The sequence below is a fragment of the Anguilla anguilla genome, chromosome 12 (assembly GCF_013347855.1).
Source record: "Anguilla anguilla isolate fAngAng1 chromosome 12, fAngAng1.pri, whole genome shotgun sequence".
Taxonomy (NCBI): Eukaryota; Metazoa; Chordata; class Actinopteri; order Anguilliformes; family Anguillidae; genus Anguilla; species Anguilla anguilla.
The window spans coordinates 25,668,890-25,692,192 of record NC_049212.1 but is presented as its reverse complement, the minus strand read 5'-3'; the positions used below and the strand labels follow the sequence as shown (position 1 = coordinate 25,692,192).

At 50.9% G+C, this 23,303-nt stretch overlaps 1 protein-coding gene across 12 annotated transcripts in view; it reads right to left on the bottom strand.

Moving 5' to 3' along the window:
- kirrel3b (kirre like nephrin family adhesion molecule 3b) overlaps positions 1 to 23,303 on the bottom strand; it is a 186,802-nt gene that overhangs the window by 61,993 nt on the left and 101,506 nt on the right. For all 12 annotated transcript variants that reach the window (XM_035386165.1, XM_035386170.1, XM_035386173.1 and 9 more), the window contains exon 2: positions 4,282 to 4,431. In XM_035386165.1, the coding sequence (XP_035242056.1) occupies positions 4,282 to 4,431 (150 nt within the window). The remainder of the gene's footprint in view (positions 1 to 4,281; positions 4,432 to 23,303) is intronic.

Below are 23,303 nucleotides of genomic sequence, written 5' to 3'. Positions count from 1 at the left end.
TTTTTGTGCGGCAGATCCGTCGACGTCGAGACCCCGTTCCCCCGTGTCCCTGAGGTCCGGGGATAAAGGGATGTGGAAAAATCCATGATGACCCGAGAATATTGCAAACGTGTCGTCAAAAGGTCAGCTTTAGGGGGGGTTTAACAGTGGGACAATCATACATAACAGCAAGTGGTAAATAACATTAATGACCATTGATTTCCTGTTAAAACCCCATGGTTTATTTTGCCACCAAGGAATCGATGGCTTCGCTGAATCATCTATTAGTGTTTAATAGCCAGCTGAAGGAGGCTGTTTTTATTTTTTTTTGGTCGAGGGACGAGGATTTACGGTCTGACCGCGGGGGTCTGAGCGCGTCGTATTGAACTTGGCGCTGCGTACGGTCCTTCTTCTGAAGGAAGAGCGGTGGACGCCGCACGCCTTGCAGAGATGCTGATAGGACGCGGTGTATGACCGCGTACGGATGCATTATTCTTAACCACCTGTGAATCCTGCTTATTCTCAACACTGTCAAGCAGCAGTGCTTCAGATGACTGTACGATGTTTATATGAGAAAACCGGGAACCGGGATTGTTGGCATTTAGAGTAGGTGATTGTCCCGAAGACCTATTGTCCTTAATATTTACATTTTGGCATTCAGCAGACACATCCATAGCCTTGTACATAGCTTGTGCTTCATTTCTTATATATCTTTATTTTTTTTTTTACAATCCAGGTATACAACTGGATATTTACTGCAGCAATTCAGGTTTAGTGCTTTCCTCCCAGGTACTGCGGCAGTGCCCAGGCTGGCCCCTAAAGCCTCTGTGTTTTTAGTCCGCTTCTCTAGCTGTGACACTGCACTTCGCTCAAGGAAGCCTTTGCAGGGATTAATCCATCAAAAAATATGTAACCTACAAAATTAATTTACTATTGGTTATTTAAAAAATTAATTGTCGTAAAGCAGTGAACAATTTAATTAAAAACTCTGATCCATCTGAATTTGCCTAAAAAAATGCAGTTTTTTTATGTTGAGAACAACAGAGGCCCCAGACTGAATGAAGGAGTCCCAGAGCACCAGTGGGTTTAGCTTATCGCTTGGCTGTGGTTATGGACGCGGCTCCTGCGCCAGCACTAATGCCTTAATGTGGTGGATTTGGGTTCAGATCCGAACGGGCGGCGCGTCGGCGGGCGGGACGCCAGCGCCGACGGGGTTACGTGCCGCGGAGCCTCGCGCCCGGGTTCGAGCGGCGAGCCCTTCGCTCCCTGACGTTGGTCGGGCGGTCGGTCGGTCGGGCGGCGCGGCGCGGCGCGTACGTCGATGCGAGAGCCTCTGGTCGCCCGACAGGACGAGGATCTATGTGCTCCCTCACAGAGCCCAGGGACGGGGAGCCTCACTCACTCCCCTGACAGCGTAATGAACATCTTCACAAGGGGGGGTGGGGGGACTCGGGGGGGCACTGCAAGGCATTAAATAATTTCCCCATGGATCTTAATGAATTCCTAAAGACAACGTGTGTCACCGATGGCAAACGATGTAAAATAGCTCCATTAAAGGTAATGAATCCATCAGCGCTGGAACGGGCCCGTCTTTATGGTAGATCAATAGTGGGAAATGGCTGTGAACGGGCGCGGGGGGGGCAGGGGGGTGAAGTGATTTATGCCAGCGAGGTGGGGGGGGGAGGGCGGGGGGGGCGGTGCAGCCGTCGCTCTTGCACGCCGATGGAGGGAAATGACCAGGAACATCATTCTGAGAGGCAGTTAATATCCGGGTCTGGAGCGGAGACAGACAGAGATCATGTGACTGCGAGATCCCCATAGCTTGCAGTGATTGGTCAGGGTGTGAATATGTCGTTGCGTGTGTGGGTGTGGGGCGGGGGGGGGGGGGCACATCACTACGCTGTGGTCTGCTGCCTGCTGGTCATGTGACCCTGACAACCTCCCCAAACACACAGACAGATCCCTACCTACTCTACGGCCATTTGGCGGACGCTGTTACGCAGAGCGGCTTGTGATTCGCACGCGCGTGGACCGTCGTGACAGACTCATCTCTGTGCCTTTAAACCAGACAAAAACACTTTGGACAGGAAGCGGTTAACCACGGGCACAGCGGTGATGCGTATCCAATAGGCTCATTAGCTTAACGTCGCAGCGTCAAGGTTCTGTCTTTCTCTTTAATTAAAATAATGCGAGCGAAACAAAAAGAACCTTCCAGAGTGTGTGCGTGTGTGTGTGTGTGTGCGTGGGGGGGGGGGGGGGGGTGGGGTTAGGGAACCGAACAGAGTCGTGTGCCTTTTGTCTCCTGATTTATTAGGCTGCACAGTGATAGATTTCTCTCATTTTAATCATTCTTCTCCTTGAGCGAGTAGGCCTGGCTGGCTGGAATGAGCTTTCTGAGAGCGCTCGTCAGCCCCAGCCGTGTAGAAACGCGTGGTCACTCCGCAGAACATCGGAGGGCAAACCTCTTTACACTTTAATGCACACATCTGCTTTCCTCCCACGCACTTCTGTAGCGCTGACGCTGCGGTTTGCCGACTCGTGCGGAAGGTAGCGGGGAGCAGCGCCGGGGGGGGGAGCGGGGGGTTGTGGGGGTGCGGCAGCGTTCTAATCTATTACGCATGGCGCGCTGGCCCTGAACCCCCGTGGCGGGCTAGCGGCCTCCTCTCAGGGAGCTAACGCGGCTGCGTCGCGTCGCGTAGCGTAGCGTAGCGTAGCGTAGCGCCGCCGAGCGCCTCTCATTCCCGCCGCGGCGCTCTCCCCCCGCCCCCGCGCCGCGCCCGTCCGCCTTCTCTCCTTGTTTACCGCCGCCCCTCGCTCCCGGGAGGGCGATGAGGACCCGGCGGGGGGACGGGACGGGTTTAATGGGACAAGGTCGTCTGCGCAGGTTTAATTAAGCAGCGCTGTCGGTGACGAGGAGCCGCGCAGGAGAGGGCACGGCAGGGCAGGGGGCGCAGGGCGCGGGATCTCTCCCAGAATTCATACAGTCACAGCCCATAAACGGGCGTTTAGGGCCCCCCCGGGCTTCATGTCATAATTCAAATCCTCTTTGGTACGACGGCTGCGTTTATCCGATTCCTCTAGTGGCCGCCACAGACGTGATTTTCCACTTATCACACCCTGGACGCTACCCACGCCCCAACTCTTTCGCTCAGAAATAATTTGTATGAAAAAAGACAAACACAAACCCATCTTCGTATTTTTTTTCTCCCAGCTGTCAAAGGCAACAGATGTTTCAGTGCATAAATCCGGCATTCAGATACGCGTGGCTTTTCTTTTCCTCGCTGTACGGCTTCCGGTTTAAAAGGCAGTAAATGTTTATGGGGACGGATGATAAAAAAAAAAAAAAAACCCCCCCAGAAATGGCTTCTGCTGATTTTCATGGCGCACTATGAATATGGATTAGACACCATCGGGTGGGATCTGTAGACTACTAAGATGACAGCTCAGCAGTGAGTGTTTCTCCAAATTAAACAATTAAGGTAATTACACAAGCGGCACATTATAATTAGGACAGTGAGCTACTCTTCAGATCCTATTTACCCATTAAAAGTACTCAAAACAGGGCCAGCGGCTGCGTGATTCCGCGGCTGTGTCTGGAGCTGTGGAGCCCGGGCACCGTGGCGACGGCGCCTTGCAGATGGGCCGTTCTCCTGGAGGAGGCCGTTTGACGTCGGCTGATCTTTTGTGCCGGCACCTGGCCACTCCTCGCTTCCTCCTCCGCGTCTTTGAGTCCTGCGCCAGCGCTTGAGAAGCAGCTGTCTGCAGCTACCACTCCCCCCCCCTCCCACCCCCCCCCCTCCCTCCCCTCCCCTCCCCGAGACGTGTGGAGAGTCTTCAGATTGGGATGAAATTTTAAAGGAAGGCGCTCGCTGTGTGCCCGCTTACAGGCTGACTCATTTCGGCGCAAGGCGCATGACTCCGTTGTTCGATAGAGAAAAAGCAATAAAGGGGAAAATAATAGGTGCGATAAACAATGAAAAATATGCAGGGGAAGTAATTTGATGATTTGAATTATTTATAATTATAAGAAATAGAGATGGGGATGTATTGGCCAGTCAGCATGTGAGGCAGGAGTTGGTGCAGGGGGGTAGAGAGGAACAGGAGTGGGGTGCTGGGGTGATTGAGTGGGGGGTAGAGAGGAGCAGGAGTGGGGTGCTGGGGTGGTTGAGTGGGGGTAGAGTGGGGCAGGAGTGGAGTGCTGGGGTGGTTGAGTGGGGCAGGAGTGCGGTGGAGGGGGGTAGAGTAGGGCAGGAGTGGGGTTCTGGGGGGTAGATTGGGGCAGGAGTGGGGTGCAGGGCGTACCTGAAAGGTCTCGGCCGACGCCCAGGGCCAGCCCGTCCTTGATCCAGAGCACGACGCCGTGGTAACCGGGGATGGAGCAGGGCAGGGTGACCGGCTGGCCCGCCACCACCACCAGGTCCTGGGGCTGCTGGGAAAACATGGCGTTCACCCCTGGAAGAGCCGAGCGAAGGAGAGAGAAAGAGAAAAAAGATGTCAGTGACATGGGCCCGTGTGGAGTATTCTGCTCCATTTCAGAATCCTGCCCGGTCACCTGTGTTTACTCACGCCTCGCTAAATTAAGACAAATAAAGAGGCTCAGTGCCCTGAAACACGGCGAGGGAGAGAGAGAGAGGCTGCACATTCTGCTCTTTTGGAGGTGAAAGGGTCCCACAAGACCCCCGGCTGGCTGGTCTTCCCGCCCTTCTCTATTCGGACTGTCAACACCTCGTCAGCCGCCCGCGGGCCGAGCGCTGGCACACTCGTGCCGCGGGCGTGTGGCGGAGCAGGCGGCGCAGAGTCCGGGGCCGGCGAGGCGGCGGTGGGCACGACCCCGAGCGGGCAGGGCAGGGGAACTCTGTACGAGGTGCCACAGGAGGTGTCGCCGACGCGAGGAGCGCTGCCGGTGAAACCTGTTGGAACATTCTGGCGCTGCGGAGCGTTAAGAGCAGCCCCGCCCGGCCAGTCAGCAGGCGTCTGAGAGGCCCCAGGTCGAAACGCGAGCGAAACGCCGGCCTTCCCGCCTTAAAGCCGGTCGCTCCGCTCGCAGCGACCGTGCGCCACAGCGAGTCTTCGACTCAAAATGGCGAACGTGTCCACAGGTGAAGGAGACGGGACGTTCTACAGTCCAGAAGCATGCCTGTGTTTTTATTTCTCTCAGACACCCGCTCTCAGAAGGTTCTGGAAGTTTCAGTCAAAGTGCAGGGCGTTTTGGTAAATGGTAAATGGGACTGCATTTATATAGAACTTTTATCCAAAGCGCTTTACAATTGATGCTTCGATTTCACCAGAGCAATTAGGGGTTAGGTGTCTTGCTCAAGGACACTTCGACATGCCCCGGGCGGGGGATCGAACTGGCAACCCTCCGACTGCCAGACAAGCGCTCTTACCTCCTGAGCTATGTCGCCCCTATATTTTGGGCTGTAATGCTCAGTAGCAAGGTCAAAGGTCGCGCTGCGCCACTTTGTTACGCTCTGGACTGTAAGGAAGTGCTTCGGTGTTGCGAGCTGGAGCCGCTCTGCTGCAGAAGCTGCGTGCGCGCGTTCAGCAGAAGCTGCGTGCGCGCGTTCAGCAGAAGCTGCGTGTGCGCGTTCAGCAGAAGCTGCGTGTGCGCGTTCAGCAGAGCCGCGCTCAGCTGGAGGAGCCCAAGCCCGAGACGGGAGAGGAAGTCCGACGGTGCGCAATAATGGCCCCGCCAGGAAATTACATCGCCGTCCGCAATGGCTGCCGCCTTTCAAACTGCCTGGGATTGCTCACTTTATTACACTTCTTTATGCGCCGTGTTTTCTTTGCTTTTATTCATATTTTTGTAAAGGTAATTATGCTTTAATTACCTGGGAGAGGGAAGAGAAATATCGGTGTCAGGGCTGTTTTACTGTCCTTGCGAAAGCGCGGAGGGAAGGATGGAGGGAGGGAGGGAGGGAGGGAGGGAGCGGAGGAGAAAGTATAACAGCATTATAGCCTGCCGTGTTTTCCCCTCCAATGAAGTATTACATTAGTAAACACATCAGTCACCCGTCTGTCCCGAATGTGGGCAGAATTGAGGGATGGCTTGTTAAAAGGTGAACACTGAGTCTGCCGATTGATTTATATGGATTTCCGTAACAGAACTGGCGTCGCCCCTTGTGGACCTGTTATTAAATCAACGGTCTGAAATATGGACTCGGAATCCTTAAACTCATATTGGGCTATTCATCTTTGGCGTCTCGGTCAGGTTCTCTCCCCCTCACCCCCCACCCCCCCCTTCCCTTCCTGTAATCCCTCCCCCAGGCAAGTTTCGCTGATTTTGTGTGGCGGGCTCTGCGCCAGCCCGTACTACTTGGACAGTCTGGTAGAAATTTCCCCGGCTGCAGAGTTTTGTTTTATCTGCGCGCTCGCGGTCAGCGCAGACGTGCTCTCCCTTTGGAAACGGGCGAAGGCCGGCGGGCGCCTCTCTCGGAACGTTCCGGAACAGCGCGTCTCTAACGCAGACGTGACGCCCCCCACCCCCCAGGCCCCCAGACACATTTTGGCGCTATCAGCCGTTTCAACCTGCTGCATGACTGATGTGATCTCTGAGCCATCTCTGCAGACAGTGCTAATCACCCCCCCACCTTCAATCACCCTCGCTGCAAATCCCTTTTCTCCTGTCCTGTCGGAGCCCCTCCCGCTGCCACGGTAACAAATTAGACAGATTACTATCATTTTCTCGAAGGTTGCCACTGTCTGCGCTCCCCTGGCGTCAGGTCTCCTGTTCTCCTGTAATTAAAACTATGCAGCCTCGGATAATTATTTTGATCATCGCTAACGGCTAATTAGAATAACAAAAAAAAAAAAAAGGGGAGGGAGGACGTTTGTGAATATCAATGTGGGTGCCCTCGCCCTGCACCCACTCCCCCGCTGGCGGTACAGAGCCTGGGCTCACCTAAAATGCTCCCGCATGATTTTTTCAGGTCTCCCTCTGTTGTTTTATTCAGTCCGAGTTACGGGTGGGCATGAGAAGTCACACTAAAGAGCGTCTGTGATGGGGAAGACAGGCTCTGTCTTTCTGTGGGCCCCTCTGGAAGATGGTGCATGAACGGGCTATCGGCTAATAGGAGAGCAGGATCTCACAGGTCCATGGGAATCACGGGTACATGCGGGTCAATCTCCTGTATCAGAGACCAAATAGGAACTCATTTTCCATATGCAGTAGCCTTCTGAACTCCTGTTCTCATTTATGTTAATATCTTGTTTATCTATTTTTAGCCCTCTTCTCCCCTTTATGAGATGAGTTTTCTGTGGTCATTAGTTGTTTTGTGGTTCTTCGTGTCAGTTTTATTGTGTATCGTCTAAATTAGGCTCAGTTATTTGCGGAAAAGGGGATTTGCTGGGGAAAGGTCAGTGGGGATTTTGTCCCTCGCTCCCTATTACTCAGTGCTGCGCCGCCGCTTTCGCCGTTTTCTTGGTCAGAAGCTGGCCGTACGTGCTGGAGGCGAAGTGTAGCGAGCGGCTGCTGCCAGGGCGACTGGCGACCGGGCACACGCCCCTCGGAGACGACCCCCCGTCCGGGACGCGGGCACCGCCTGGGGTAGCCGTTAGACCAGAGAACAGACGCCGGTTGATCTCCTCTGTAGAGGAGATGGTACGAGGGCTGGTATGTAGGTCTCTCAGAGTAGGGCCCGGTGCTGGGGTGGGCCGGGACTGGGTTGGGTGGGGAGGGGGAGGGGGAGGGGGAGGGTGACGGGGAGGGTGACAGGGGGGTCATGTCTTTAGCAGGCGGGAGAAAAACGCCTACGCTAGCAGAGCTCGGCGCACTCGCACCTGGCCCTCGGTCACATCTGCCTCTCTTCCACTCGGGTGGACCTGGCTGGCGTCAGAGAGCCCCCCTCCACCGCCCCCCCTTCTCAGGCTGTACAGTCAGCCGAGCGTAAACCCCAGATTTCTGCTCTTATCCCTGCAGAAGGGAGCCTGGGTTTGGTGGGGTGGGGGGGGTGCGGGGGGGGGGGGGGGGGGGGGGGGGCTCTCTGACGCCAGCCAGGTCCATCTCAAACCTCAAACACACACACACACACACACACACGCACACACGTGCACCAGGCCGAGTGCATGGGCTTTCTGAGCAGCAGCCTGACTGCGTTTACTCTGCGGATCTGCTGCACTCTCCACACCCTCATTACAGTGCGGCTGCGTGTGGGCTGCGGTGTTTGGCTTGGGGACGCCGCAGACCTACTGTTGACTGTTGGAAGTAAAGGAGGTGGTCCCAGTGCAGGTGGAACACAATCACAATCTTAATATCCTGTAATGGACTCCTGCGAGCCGGCCGCAGCCTGGCTCGATGCCCCCGATAACCGCAGGAGCTCCTGTGAGCGAGCCGAGAAGCACACTTCACTAGCGAGCGCTACCGTAGCGTTAGCTGCCGCCGCAGTGGAGAAGGTTACAATGATTGTTATGAACAATTGTGCGACCGCATTCTGAAAGCAGTACTGGTGATGGGGGACAATGGGTGGAGCTATTGCGCACTGTCAGTCACCAAATCATCTCGACCAATCAAAGCGCTGTGCACCGAATGGAAATGCGCCATCGCTGGCTGATCGTCAACAGCGACGGGCTGCGTAGAGGTGAGCTTTAGACACGTTTGATTGGCACGTCTATCTCAGGTGCGAGTCACTGGCTGTGTGGTCAGATCGGGGCCTTCTCTGACATTAGGATCTGAAGGAAATGTGCTGTACAGGGCAATCGCTCTGGAAGTGGCGCTCGTTCTGCTCGGTCTCCACGCCAACGCTCCGCGCTCTTCCCTAATGGAGATCTGAATGAGGCATTTACCGCTCACCTGAGTTCAGCTGTACCATGCCTGGAATCCCCCCCCCCCCCCCCCCCGTCATATGCTGCTGACATCTGAATGGTGAATGTCCTCGGACACGCACCAACTGCTTCTGCAGTCACCACGGATGGGGGTGGGGAGCTGCCTTTACTGATGGACCCCACACGCCCTCACCCAACACCCACCAACAGAAGAAAAACTACTTGTGCACACAGCATCCCCCCCGTTCACAGTACATCTCTGCTGGATCCACACCCTGATTAGTCTACCCCAGATCGTTTAAAAATGGCCAAAGACAGATCTGAGTGTTGGGTGGGGAGTGGGAGGAGTCAGCAGTCTCTCTGTCTGGAACTGAGGTTTCAGTAGCCTGGAGAATATGGCGGTGGGCATGCCGCCATGTTCTTAACTCTTCTCTTTTGCCTCACATAATTCATTCACTCTATGAGGGCTTGCGCATGCGGCGCGTTTGGTTGCGTAATAGAGACCGCTGCCCCGTGGACCTGGAGCTTCATGGGTAAAAGTGGCGTGACATCAGCTCGCGTGGAGAGAGAGAGCGCCTGAGCTGCGCATTCGCTGCGGCCTGCTAATCAAACCGCAGGCTGACTGCAGGGCGGCGGCCGAATTAGAGTTGCAGCCGAGCGTCGGCAGCGGGAGAACGGCGGCCCGGCGTAGGGGATTCCGGCCCGGTCCGTTGCGGCAAAGCTGCGGGCCCTGACCCTGTTACCGAGGGCGATGGAGAGGTGCGCTGCCCTGATTGGGCAGGGTGGATAAGAAGCGTCATCCCCCGCCCCTTCCCGCGACCCCTTGCTAGCTGTGTACATTCAGAATGGCGGGAGCGGAGGCTGTTTCTCCGTCAGCACACAGACACAGCCCATACAGAGCGTTCAGCTGAGTGTGTGTGCCGGAACACTGTGAGTGTGGCGGAGCAGTTGTTATTGTTACATTAGGCTAGGCACAGCATAGAGCGCGTGGGTAATGCTTCATGGACCACAAACAAATAATGAATTGGTATAAATCAGTGGATACATCTGTGAACAATCGGTGGTGGTGGCTACAGATACTTTGCTCAGACCAAGGACAACCCCAAATGAAAATACAAAATGAATAGCGTTCTCACTGAGTCCAATGCTTTTAGCAGGCTACCTTTAACTGGCCTTTTCCTTCTGTCTGGCACACACACGCGTAGGCGGCCCTGCCAGCACACCTCTCAGTCTTCCCTGCACAGGAACAGTGTGAGGTCTTTCGCATTTAAAGACGCGCACAGAGCTGCGGCAATTCAGATAATCCACGGCAAAGTAAGCGAGAAGCGGAGAAAGGAGAATTACTCTTTCCCTTCCGCTGAAAACCCGCCCGGTCGCTGGATCGATCGGTGCCGTCCGTCTTTCTGGCTACACGTCCGAAACCCTAATGTTTACCTGCAGCTCGTCCCGCAGGCGCGTCTCCCTCTCTGTCCGTTTAGCGTGCTGATTCGTACAGCGTGAGCTCGGGGCCCCGTCGCCGTGCGCAACAGCTCTGTGTCCACACGGTCAACACAGAGAGGACCATCTGGTACATCTCGCCCCTTCTTTTTCTATCTTTTAAACTTTTTTTCCCATTTTTTTTTTTTTTGTTTCAGGCAATTTTCCAGATCAATCATTCTACAAATTTCTAGATCAGCCCTTTTCTTCTATTCTAAAAATATCAAATGACAAAACTAAAGGAATTTATTTCATAAAAGAGAAATTAAATAAATAAATTGCAAATTCACTGACGTCTTGCACTTGAAAGGAAGAAAATCCTTTTGAGATCCGAGTGGAATTGAAATGCCCTCCTAAAAGGCTGTTGGCAGATCCCTTTCTGGGGCATCCGGCTTAAAAGCCGAAAGGAACTCGGCACTTTAAGGACCATAAAGGAGCTACTCTGCAAACAAATAAATGCTTATAGACAGGAGCTGTGATGTGCCAGCGCATTAATTCAGATGCGCGTGGGCGGTGGGATTGTTTGAAGGATCTGCCTTGAAGAAGTCACTGGAAAGAAGATGAGTGGGCAATGCTTCTTCAGTCTGAATATTCCCATTCTCTAATGTGGTGGACAGACCACATCAGTTTAAATAGAACAGCTTTCCCATTTGTTAGTTTGGCTTTAAAATGTGAAAGCAGAACTCAGATGAACCGGGTGTTTTCATTAATGTTGACGAGCGCGCCGCACAGAAGCGCGTTGTCACGGCAGAAACGTGGCGTTCTCTCAAATGGACTTCCTCAACACGTGACGGCGAAGCGTGTCCTCGGAGAACGGCCTGCTTCCTGTCCCTGTTCTGCGCCCTCGACTCGGAAACCCGTCGCGCTAAGCGTTTGCCGTTGCGCTCTTTAAACCCTTAGCCCACACCCTATTGAACACGGTTCCGCTGAGGAGATTTATTTGGTTTGATGGCCTTGGCGACAGGGAAGACGGACGCGCGGTCCTGCTCTTCCCCGGCACTCGTCAATCACTCGCGCGCTAACCGCTCGGCGGAGGGCGGCCGTGGAGGTGCAGCTCTTGATTGACACGCTTAATTATCTACAGCGCAATCACTAATTCAGCGTCCCACTGAAGCCTGCTGAGAAGTACATCAATTAATTAAGGGGGCTTTAAATCGGAGAGGTGGCGTGTGCATCACTTTGAGGAGGGGTTTCAGGTTTGCTTTGTTTTGTGTCTAGAGGCTTGAATAATGTTCCGTTGCTGTGGATGTAAGGTAATCACTTACTGTACTTTCCCCTTTTCCCTCCCACACACAATTAAGCACCATGCAAACATGTATTGCATGGTTGTTTTGCTTTCCTGAATGGGTGAAGGACATTGCAAACAGAAAGTCCCTAGTCTTGGCACAGGAACAGAATATAGGGGGACGGGGGGCGGGGGATTGGGGTTTAGAAAACATGACATTAAAAATGTGTATTGTCCTTAAAAAATGTAAATTTAGAATTAGTGATGATAATCTTCTGTTTCTTGCGCTGTTTTGTTCAGTGTTAAGTGATTTATAAGGTGTGCTTTTGCTGCTATCTGAAACATCAAACCAAGCCGAGAGAAACTTAGAACAGGCCTAATGCATTTCCTCAGGCCTTCAAAGGTTGGTGAAACCAGCTATGCAAAGCTGTTAATAGGTATTGTCCATGGTGTTCAAGTTAGGTGCAAAGCCTAATTGATGCTTGCATCCTCCGCCAAATTCCATGGCCAGTACACATGGCAGGAAAATGTGTGGAAAATGCTTGGTCTATGGGACGGGCGTTGGAAATAAGCTTCTCTTGACATGTCGGAGTAATCAAGCTGTTTTTCCTCCCCAGCCCAGATTCAAAGGCAGGGAGCTTGTGTCCTCTCCGCTCATGAAAAAGAGCATCTCTGAAGTCGAATGATGAGTATGCCAGTGTTGGGGGCAGAACAGCCTGACACTGCAAATGAAAACGCTCGCGAAAGAAATGAACTGGTACTTTGCCAGCCAAGAATGAGACGTCTTTGATATGCTGCTCTGTGTGAATGAGCCAAAAGGTATTACACCTGAGCGTTTAAGTGAGATGTTCAGAAATCCCAACTGTGCTGACAGTGAGAACAAGGTCTTGCAGTAATTGCTTTCATCTTGATTTGGCCACTGAAGATTCCGGAAAGTGTAAATTACATTTGATGGCACGCAAGCAGTTTGAAAGGAGTACATTAGAGACATTTGCTACGGTAAAAAAGAAAGGCGTAAAATGACTAAGATTTGTTAAAAGACCTGTCACAAAAGAAGAGAAAATCTCTGAAGTATCACGTGTTTAAGGCCTGCTTTAAATCTGTGTTACGAAAAAGATTGATTTTCAAAGATAGCTCAAAAAATGAAAATTGTTGGATAAATGCTCATTTAAATAAAAAAATTGCATGCCTGTTATCCATCCCCAAGTCAAAACATGTTTGAATAAATTTGATGTAATACTCCAGTAATTTTGATGGTTGTAATATAGAAGCTTTATTATATAAATTCATAACTAGTCACAACTTCGCCGAGAACAGTAAAGCCCTGAGCGCAGCCCAGTAAAATTGAATATAATAACAACATACACACTGAAATATGGATACGGTTACGCCCGCCTTGGGACAATAGCATTCTTTATCGGCCCTATCTGCATGTAGAAACTCATTTTCTCTGCGTGTCCACTGGTAAGGCAAACACAGCGAGCACACGGTCTGCCAGGATTTATACCACACGGTGTCTGCTATTCTAATAAAGATTTGTCTCTGAGACTGTAAGTACAGGGACGCAGAGATGATACGCATCGGAGCTGTGTGCTTACTCCCTTGTTCATATTGTGTTCTAGGGAACAAGACAGACGCTGCGGCACAATCAAGACAAATTGCTCGCAATGATGAGTTTTAAGAATTACAAATGGCAAAAGGGGAAGCCCCGAGGACAAGATTCACCCCAAAAAAGAATCTATGGGAGGGGGGCAGAATTTGACAGCTTCCACGGACAGCTTTTCAAGTATGGAGAATTATAGATCTTTATGAGAACTGCAGAAAACGATGTGGCCTCAAAGATTTAATAAAAACGAAGGCAAAAAAAGCGCTGTAAGGCTTCATAACATGGGGAATGGATTTTAAAGTCGTGCTCTTCCCTTTCCTAATTTTGTTACTGCCACTTCATGATGGAAGGTAGGATTTAATAGACTTTGCCAGGCATCCAGACAGTTTAGATTTAAGGTCCAATGCGATTAAAAAAGAAACAAAATATAATTTGGTGCCACAATTTTTTTTTTGGTACGCAATGAAACGTATCTGGATGGCAATTATTATTTCCCCCGCAAAATATGAGAACATACTGTGGGTTGGTTTCCAAGGTAACTTGTTCATAGCTGTTCAAAGTGAAAAGCATATAATTTCAGGCTTGCCATAATGCAATGTAACACAACTTAACCTTTCACATATCAATGGAGTTAAAGTAATGTACCAAGTATAATGGTCTCCTGAAAAAAACATTCTAGTGCTTTCAAGTCATATATTTTGACAAGTACTAACATAAAAGACATGCAAATGTGCAAGGTGAGGATGCGTTTTAGTTCGGCTACATTTGATTGAGTTAGAAGGACCCTCTGCTGCTATTGCAATCTCCACTACATCTGTCACGTGCTAAACTGCCAGCTCTTCTGCATGTTCCACCAAACGCGGCACAATCACTTCAACCCCTCTGGATGCCTTTTTTCTGATAGCCTGCTATCCATTCTGTGGCTTACAGACTGAATCATTCGGTAGGTGCGGAGGAGGGAGAGCAGAACCATTTCCCCCGAACACACAGTCCTTGGTTAAAGTTGAGCTGATGAGCCCTGGGTAGCTCTATATTAACCTCCTCTCGGATAAATAAATAAGATCGATTATCTGGCCAGGTAATCAGTCATTAAAGAAGCAGATCCAGTACTTTTGATGGATTGTTAAAGTGTTACAGCCTCATGTAAATATCAGGCAGCTGCTTTTATTCTATTTATTTTGTAATGATGTAAAGGCTTAACGGAATGTGTGTCACTATGGGCCTCGCACAGACATGGCACAAACTCAGGGGCCACTAAAATGAAATGCTAGTTTTTCTCCATGTCGAGCTTTAACACGGACGGAAGCCAAGAAGTCCGCACGTGTGGAAATGGGGCTTCAAATGTAAATGCAGGTTGTGTGAAAAGGCTACACATGAAAGCCAATACCCCACTGTCTCTATCTGTAAAAGCCCTCCAGGCTAAACGTGCGGCCACATGTTGCTGCAGGAGCTTTTACAGTATGCTGGTCTGTTCGGTGTTAACTTAACAGCAGTCGGACCTGTTGTATGATGGCAGAGCACTGAAAATACAGACCAGCAAAAATCCCGCTGCCTCCATATTCACCTCTTCAAAAGCAGTATGTTTGTATTCATGTGTATTGAGGCTATCCATAGTAGTTATGCTGTCATTGTGCCTGGCTTAGATGTGGAACCGACAACCTAGTTATAGGTCTAGTTCCTACTAGTGCCTCACACTCTCAGTGATGAACTGTCCTCCTGTGCTCGTGGTGGTCCTGTGCATAGGCAAGCAGTCCCCGGACCTGTCCATTGAGAAAATACTAATGATGACAAATGTATTACTACGATAATTTAGTATAATGATACGATGTACCTGTAGACCTGTCATACAAGGAACTAGCAGCCCAACATTGTGCACAGTAAATTAAAGGATGTCCTACAGGTTCGTTCTCATTGCAGAAGACTTCATTGAGTTTATTAAAGCAATGCCATGAATTAAATGTGATGGTGGAGCGGGGTTGTACACTCCAGCATATCCTTCACTGAAAGAGCAGAACGAGGAGCCTGGCGGAGGGTGTTTTTAATCCCTTACGACTTAAAGCGACAAAGAGCAATAATTTGTCAGCTCCGTTTAATTGTTGCAGCAGACAGGAGAAGGTGTATTGGGACAAAAGTGAAAACGTGCGCAATAAATACTGTCAGCAATTAAACTTAAGTGCTGCAGATGACTCCTTGGTTCCACTTTAATAAAAATAGCTTTCAATTCTCTTTCTAGTGTTATTTGGCTTCTCCCCAAGTGCGGCTTTTGTCCCTAAAATAAATAAGCCTTTGAAGAAAAAAAACACTGAATGAAAGGCCACTGCAATATGTTCTGAGGTACTTGTCAGAGTGCTGATGGGGTTACAGCTGCTGAATGTTTCTGAAAACATTAAAAATCACATCTCATAAATGTTTTGATTTATTGCCCGCCATGCAGAAGAGAAGCAGGTAGACAGTGTGGCATGATGGATTATATTGCATGTTTCTCCCCCACATGTAGTGCTCTCACTTGCAAGATGAAAAAAAAAAACAAATAAAACGTGAAATCCTGACGCCTGATATGCCCAGCGTATGCCTGAAACATTTTCCCAATTTACCATCATGCTGTGGTCATGGGGTTTTGTCAAAGGCTTGTACCAAATCAAAGTTGTGATACTGTAGTGCAATCACAATTGGCAGAGTATTTCCTACCTTTTACATTATTATGAATTGCACACATTTGAAATTATATATTTAGGTCTAATATTATGTATTTCCTTGTCATTTTGTGTCATAATACCTGATACCAATGCACCCAGTGAAAATAGCTTGGTAATTGAAATAGCATTTCCTTTGCTGTGTAAAATATGGAGTTTTGTTAAGCCCAGTTTTCGCTACACAAATATTTGAAGTTATAATTTGTAATGTAATGTGGAAAATGTTGTTTTTTTCCCCCTCACAGCCAGCATTGGAACACCAGCTGCTTTCAGTTCTTATTGAAAAGTCTGCATGCATCAGAAAATAGATTCTGTCTTCAGGGTTGACTGAGAAAAGGGGGTGTGCGGGAAAGAGAGAAGCAGAAGGGAAAGACAGCGAGAAAGAGAGAGAGAGAGCACGTATGTATGTGCGAGCAAGAAATGTTGCCTTGGTGACTTTGATTTCTTCGATTGAGTCTTCTGCCCAAATACGAAAGACTGAGAACCTAAGGCTGCCAGGAAGAATAATACAAATAAAAAAGCGATCATAGAGAGACATAAAAAAATCCAAATACATGTTTTTTGGTCTTTTTTTGAACAAAGCCAGATGGAGATGGTGCAAGTTAATGTGTCTCCTGTTCAGTGTGTGGGGGCTGCCTGAGGTTGAAGTCTTTTAGAGCACATCTGAGGAGTTCTAATAAGTTATTGGGTGCTTCTATGGAGGTCTGCTTTTAGTAAGTTCCTGAGTGCTTCTATGGGGGTCTGCTTTTAGTAAGTTCCTGGGTGCTTCTACGGGGTCTGTTTTAGTAAGTTCCCGGGTGCTTCTACGGGGTCTGTTTTAGTAAGTTTCCGGGTGCTTCTACGGGGTCTGTTTTAGTAAGTTCCCGGATGTTTCTGTCGGGTCTGCCCTGGTGATTTATTGTATGAACAGAACTCTGACAGAGCACTGCCAGTGAACGAAGTGCTAATGTTGTGCCGCTCCAGTGGTAATGGGATTTGAATGCCGGGGCTCTGAGTTGAATATAACGACAATGAGCGGGAATACTGAAAAGCTTACCCTTCAAGTTAACCCATGAAGGGTATTGGCTGTGCATGTTGGGAAGAGGACACATGACACAATGATACTGGGTGGAAGGGTTAGCATGAACCTTCACCTATGAGACGGTTCATTTGTGATGGGAAACCTGGCTTCCTGAACCGCAGAATGTGTGGGCGGGGCGATGGCTAGGACACAGTCAACATTTACCCTTTAACTTTCATATTTAAATGCCCGTATTCCTTTTTGTGCCTCACAGTTTGGTGAGTTCCTGTTGGTAATCTTCGGACGCAATGTGATTGAAAAGAAAAATCAAAGTTGGGCAAATGTTGATTGCCTCCTTGCTACTGCACTTTACTGGTGACTTCCTGATTATAACCAATTGCATCGTTCTGTTATGAAGACCACACTCAAGTCTGGGACTGACATCACGACCATAGATGGCGATCTGCGATTGGCGGATATTTCTCCCCACGGTCGCTATGAGCAAGCGTGCGCAGCGGGACGTGGCGCGCCCTCGCCACCGTGATGTGCGATCGTTAGCCCAGCTGCTCCGCACTGCAGCGAACAGCCTCTCCTGCTCTCCGAAGGCAGGAAGAGTACAGATCTCAGACCAGCGTAGCGCGAGCGCGCTCGGCTGTTACGGGCTTTCAAACCAAAGGGCCGGCGTCTGGCCGGCGGCAGCCTGAACTTTCTGAACTTCTGAACTTTCTGAACTTCTGAACTTCTGAACTTTGGCCCGCCGAAGCAGGGCAGGCATTTGGCGGCCGCCCCTTAGTCCGAGGGCAGCGGCGTCTCTGCTTCCCATCGAGAGCGATCGAGACGGGGCCTCTAACCGAACGTTTATTTCTGCCGTCGCTGAAATGTGTGCACGACTGCCGACGCTTGACAGATGGTGGCGGGGTAAGGGGCGGCGAGGGGGGGCGGTGGGGGGGGGGGGGGGGCGGTTTGGTCGACGGGGGCGTGTATTTTTACCAATCAGTCGGCATGTCACAATGAAACGCGTGCCCTTTCTCCACGGGATGCTGATGAATCTGCCACTTAGCCTTGATTCAAGAAGCCGCGTGCGGAAGCGGCCTAAATCATAGCGGCTCCGGCGCTTGGCTCGGCACCATGGCGACGCGCGTTTACGCCGCCGCTGTAAAAACTCTGATATAATGACCTCCGGCTCGTTTATCACCACGCAGCCTGTAGTTAGGAATTGAACATCCTTTGTGTGATTTTATTGTTTTTATTTTTTTTTTTGGGGGGGGGGGGGGGGTGTATTGGCAGCGCACTTTCCGCCACTGACGCCTTCCCTTCGTACGAGTCGCGAACACTCGCCACGCAGCGTTCAGGTAAGCGCCCCGTCCCATTAATGGACGCTGGGAAGGCCTCCCTGTTTATGGCGCCTTGCGCACTGTCGTCTGTAAAGATGGCCCATTGAGCGCGCGTCCCCCGTCAGCGCTGGAGGAACGCAAGAGCACATGATTGGCGGATCTGATGCGTCGCCACTCAGACGTAATGCTCGCGTTTCCCTTCTCTGCCTGTCACAAGATACCAGATGCGCTGTTCCTACGGGGGGAAATATGGCGCTGGCGGCAGTTTAATCGCCTTTCAGTGATGATGTTTTATTGGTCTATCTGAAAGCACAGGTAGTTTGTGTGTGTGTATGTGTGCGTGTGTGTATGTATGTGTGTGTGTGTGTGTGTGTGTGTCTGTCTGTCTGTCTGTGTGTGTGTGTGTGTGTGTGAGTGTGTATGTCTGTGTGTGTGTGTGTGTGTCAGAGTTTGTGTATGTGTGTGTGTGTGTATGTACATACTCGGTGTGTGTGTATGTATATATACGTTGGATATATATGTGTGTGTGTGGTACAGACTGATACCATTTGTGACTTATTGTGTCATTGTCCTTGCCTTATAGTCTGTTGTTGTGCACTTGTTATTTGTATGTCTACCTTGAGCACACATGCATTGCCTCTCTGACTCTGCTCTGTAGCAGCGCTGGCGGTGTATTGGTGATGGAGGGTGGGCTAAAATAATGAAAGAGGCAATGATCGAGAGTCATTTGTGGGCAGGGTCAAAAATCCTATTACCAGCACAACCAGATTACGGAACGATCCGGGCTTTGTGAAGTCGGGCGCGCGTCTGCGAGCAGCGTGGCTGAGGAACGGGCGGGGCAGATTGTTGATGGCAGGTGCGATATCAGTGTTGGCTATGTGGCTAAAAATTTGTTTTTAAAAAACTAGGCAGCTTTCCAGCGACAGGCAGAGCGTCCCTAACCTGGTCTGATTTCAGAGCCCCCTCAGAGCCTCGTCTGACCCCCCCCCTCCCCACCCGCTCCCCCCTCCCCGGCCATCTTGAAATCCGGCTGAAGTACGCTGTGCCGTTTCATTTTTTTTTAATCAGCACGCTTGCAAAATTCATCCCAATCGCAACCAATTTCCATTTCAAAGTACTAATATGACAAGGATATAAAATCACATCTGTCTTGAAATAAACAAATTAAAATAGTAAAAAAAAAAAAAATGTCAGAAAATTTAAAGGGAATGCTGGCAGAGAATTAAGCCATTCATATTTTATATTTTACAGTGCATTACCAAATGCCATAAAATGGTCCAGCTGCACCATTTTTCTTTTGTACGCATGGCATTTTGGAGGCTTAACAGTGATTATAAATGAGCCGGTAATGATATAAAAGCTTCACAATGGCAGGAGTGGTGGTTTAACCGTTGGCAAATGGTGCAAAATATTTCTGGTTTTCTTTGTTCCAAGCACAAACACATAATAAATATGCATTACAGCTCCTTCCTCCTGAGGCTCTTATGTCACAACAGCCACTGGACAGATTTTCAAATGGCTATTTTTCAAAACGCAAGGCTTTTTAAACTGATTAAGCAGCTGAGGCATTTGATGTCAGTTTTTAAAAAACAATGATGGCCTTTACTTTATTTTTTCATGAAATAAAAGCCATCATCCGCTTTTTTTTCCCACAGTCACTTCAAGAAGTTAGTCATTATGTTTAAATAAAAATAAACACGGAGGAGTTACTCTGGTCTGCAGCCTGCTCTTTATGAAAGCACCCCGAGGTTAGCTGTGACTGACAGGTGCGTGAGCCTATGCGTGCTGCTCAATTTTTTATTTAAAAAGCCCACATTCGGAGCTTTCCAACTCTGTGCCTTTCTCGGCCAAAACTCAGGAAGCTTCGGTGTAAAAAGACATGTATGGGATTCGATGATGGATATGAGATTTTAGACTTTTAAAGGGGGCGGTGGGTAGGAAGGTTTGAGAAGCAGGGGTCAGATTCGCACTCAGCTGCGTGGTCTCTGTTTCTCAGTGACAGATAAACTCCTCGTAGGCGGAGTCGAAGACGACTTGCGATATCGGCGCTTTGCCACGTCGTCAACGGAACGCGGTGCGACAATCGCCCGGGAAACGTGCGTCCCCCCCCAGGTCCTCTCCTGGGACCCCAGTGGCAGGACATCGCAGGAGTGCCGAGCCACAGGAACTCTTTCTGCCCGAGAACACCCCTCCCTCTCCCGACCCACGGTTTCTTGAACTTTCTCTGACTGCAGGCATTGCCTGGGGCAACAGCAGAAGCTCCCAACAGCCACAGCACTTTAAACAGTCCCTCCTCCACCCCCATCCCCGTCTCTAATTTCATGCCTAGGTTACTGCTGTCAATCAAGAGCGAGCTTCTGTGGCTCCGTCTCCGCGTCTGTCGCTCACGTTCTTGTCCCGTTGAGCCAGATGCATGCAGACGCACGCAGACGCACGCAGACGCACGCAGACGCACGCAGACGCACGCAGGCGCACGCAGACGCACGTGCACAGGCTCCTCAGAGCAGCCTTACTCTCCTCACATCAGGGGCTTCATACCGCTCCTGCCATCGCCCTCCGGGGGGGTCATCCATGACACGCCAGCGGGCGCGGCGACCGCCAGACGGATGATGTCGGCGTGGCGGCCCTCGCCCGAGAGAGACCCCCTCCCCCCCTCCGCGTCTCTGCCGCACTTAGCGAGCGATTAATTAAAACCGCAGCGTGCTCGCAAGACGAGGAGCGCAGCGGTCCAATCACATTCACTCCAGCGAGGACTCCGGCCAACCCCGCCGCAGCGGGCTGATTGGGCGCTGGGGCCAAGAGGCGGGCGGCCTCTGTGGAGCGGGCCATCGCTGATGGAGCTAAACCGCTAAACGGCGGGACGCTAGCCGCTAACCACAGAAGCCTGTCCGTGGCCCTCTTCTTTCACTGGGACGTTTATACAGACATGTAACTACCTATTATGAGTTATGCTAATTGACACAATATTCACAAGGGCTTCTGAGTGATCACTGCATGCATGAGTGCGTTCATATTCATTTAGAAATGCTTAGAAATCAAATATGACGCTTCGTGAGTTTGTCATCATGTCTATTGTGGCAGTTGCTAAAGGCTCAGAGGGTTCTGAAAATCGAATAATGAGCGAAATGAAATGGAGTTATTTTGAAAATTGTTGTAATTCAGTAATGAATACCGGTTATTATAAAGAACCACAAAAACCTCCAGGTAGGCTTATGCAGCATCCACAGGGAGGTAGTGAGCACTTTCATAAACTCTCATTGGCCACTAATTAGCATTCAATCAAGTATTCATTCGCGCTTTTTCATACGTGAAGCTGAAAGTGCCATCCAGCTGTACAATGGAAGGAAACAGTGGTTTGGGTCCCGGGAGAGGAAGTGGTGTAACGTTAAAGCTGCCGAGTGCGGGTTCGACGCTGGGGAAATGACACGTACAGGCTGGGATTGGCTGGGATCCACTCGCCGTGACCCAGCATGTCCTAACACGCTGCCTCTGGCCCCCGCCCCGCCCCCCTCCCCGCCCCGCCGCCCTGGCGGACCGCGCTGCTTCCGGCCGCTGTCGCCCCGGCGTAGGGGAAGGCGAAAACACGGCTTCCCCCGAAGGGCGGGCAGGTTACCATGGCGATTCCTGGGCTAATGGAGTTAATGCGGAGCGGAGAGGCCGGGGTCGGAGAGGATCAGAGCGTGCTCCCGCCGCGGCCGCGCACGCTTATCGCTGCTGTCGCCCAAACTGAGGAGCGCGTGCGCTGGCCCCTCCGCAGGCCAGGGGCCCCTCCATGAAGGGGGCCGCAGGGGGTCTGCATCCTGTCTCACGGTATGAGTGCAGGGGGCCACAAGCAATGAACAGTGAGTGTGCTGGGGAGAGTGGGGTCCTGTGGCTGGTCTACCTCTAATGCATACACACACACACACACACACAGTGTTGCACACGCACACACACACTCGCTCACACACACTCACTCGCATGCAAACACTTCAAGACTCTCATGTGCACACACACAAACTCTGTTGAGCACGCACACGCACTCGCACACACACACACACACGCACTCACACACACGCACTCACACGCAAGCAGACAGACTCTCATGCGCGCACACACGTGCACACTCAGACTCTGCGCTTGTTCCCTGGCCCGTGTGGGTGGCGGTGCTGCTCAGTGGCGCTGGGGTTTCACAGGTGCAGCTGGCCCCGCTGGCAGTGTTGACAAGACGCGCGTAATGCGTGCACAGATGAGCCAACTTCAGCGGTACTTCAAGCAGGCCTCGGATGGCTCTGGGCTGTTTTGAGCTGATTTCCCTGCGTGTGTGCGGAGCGCAGCTTAAACAGCCAGCACTTCAGGCTTTATGGCTCCGGTCTTTTGAGAGGCCGTTCTGAAAAGAGTTCAAAAGTGGATATTAAAATATTCTATCAGCAAGATGCCACACTGCAGCAGTGTGTGATTCAGTGTTGTGTTTACAACTCCAGGGCTTGAAAAAGAATCTTTAGGCAACAATTTCACAGTGAGGCAAATGTTAGAAGAATCATTATGTTTCTATGGTGGGGGGGGAGGGGGGGGTGTGAGGCCAATGTTGGAATAATCATTATATTTCTATGGGTGGGGGGGGTGGTGTGCAGCCAATGTTAGAATAATCATTATATTTCTATGGGAGGGGGGGGGGTGTGCAGCCAATGTTAGAATAATCATTATATTTCTATGGTGGGGGGGTGTGAGGCCAATGTTAGAATAATCATTATATTTCTATGGGGGTGAGAGCCGGCCAGGCTTAACAGAGAAATTTTTGGATACGAGCCCCCCTCAGGCTATTAACAGGGCAGCGCTGGCGGGTCTGCAGCACTGTCTCCAGCTCCTTGAGGTAAATTAACCTCCCAGAATGCTCAGCGGAGCCAGTGAGCGGCTCGGAGGTGAACTGGCGTTGAAGAGAGTAACACCCCCCCTCCCCCCAAGGCCCTTTGCACACCTGGCTTGGTTTGAGCAGGTACCTGTGTAATTAAAATGTCACAACTGCTAAGGCCCCCCAGTCGTCTCTACTGCCCCCTGGGGCTCTGACAACCTCCCCCCCCCCCCCCCGATTCCCACCGGCCTGTCCAAAGTGACAGGAGGTGTCATAAGTGTGCTCCTCGGTTCCCAATTAGCAGAGCTCGTTAGCAATCGGGCGGGGCCGCGGCGGTTCTGGGGAGCGCAGGGGCAGCCGGCGAAAGGCAGGAGAGACCCCCCATCCGCTCTCACCTGC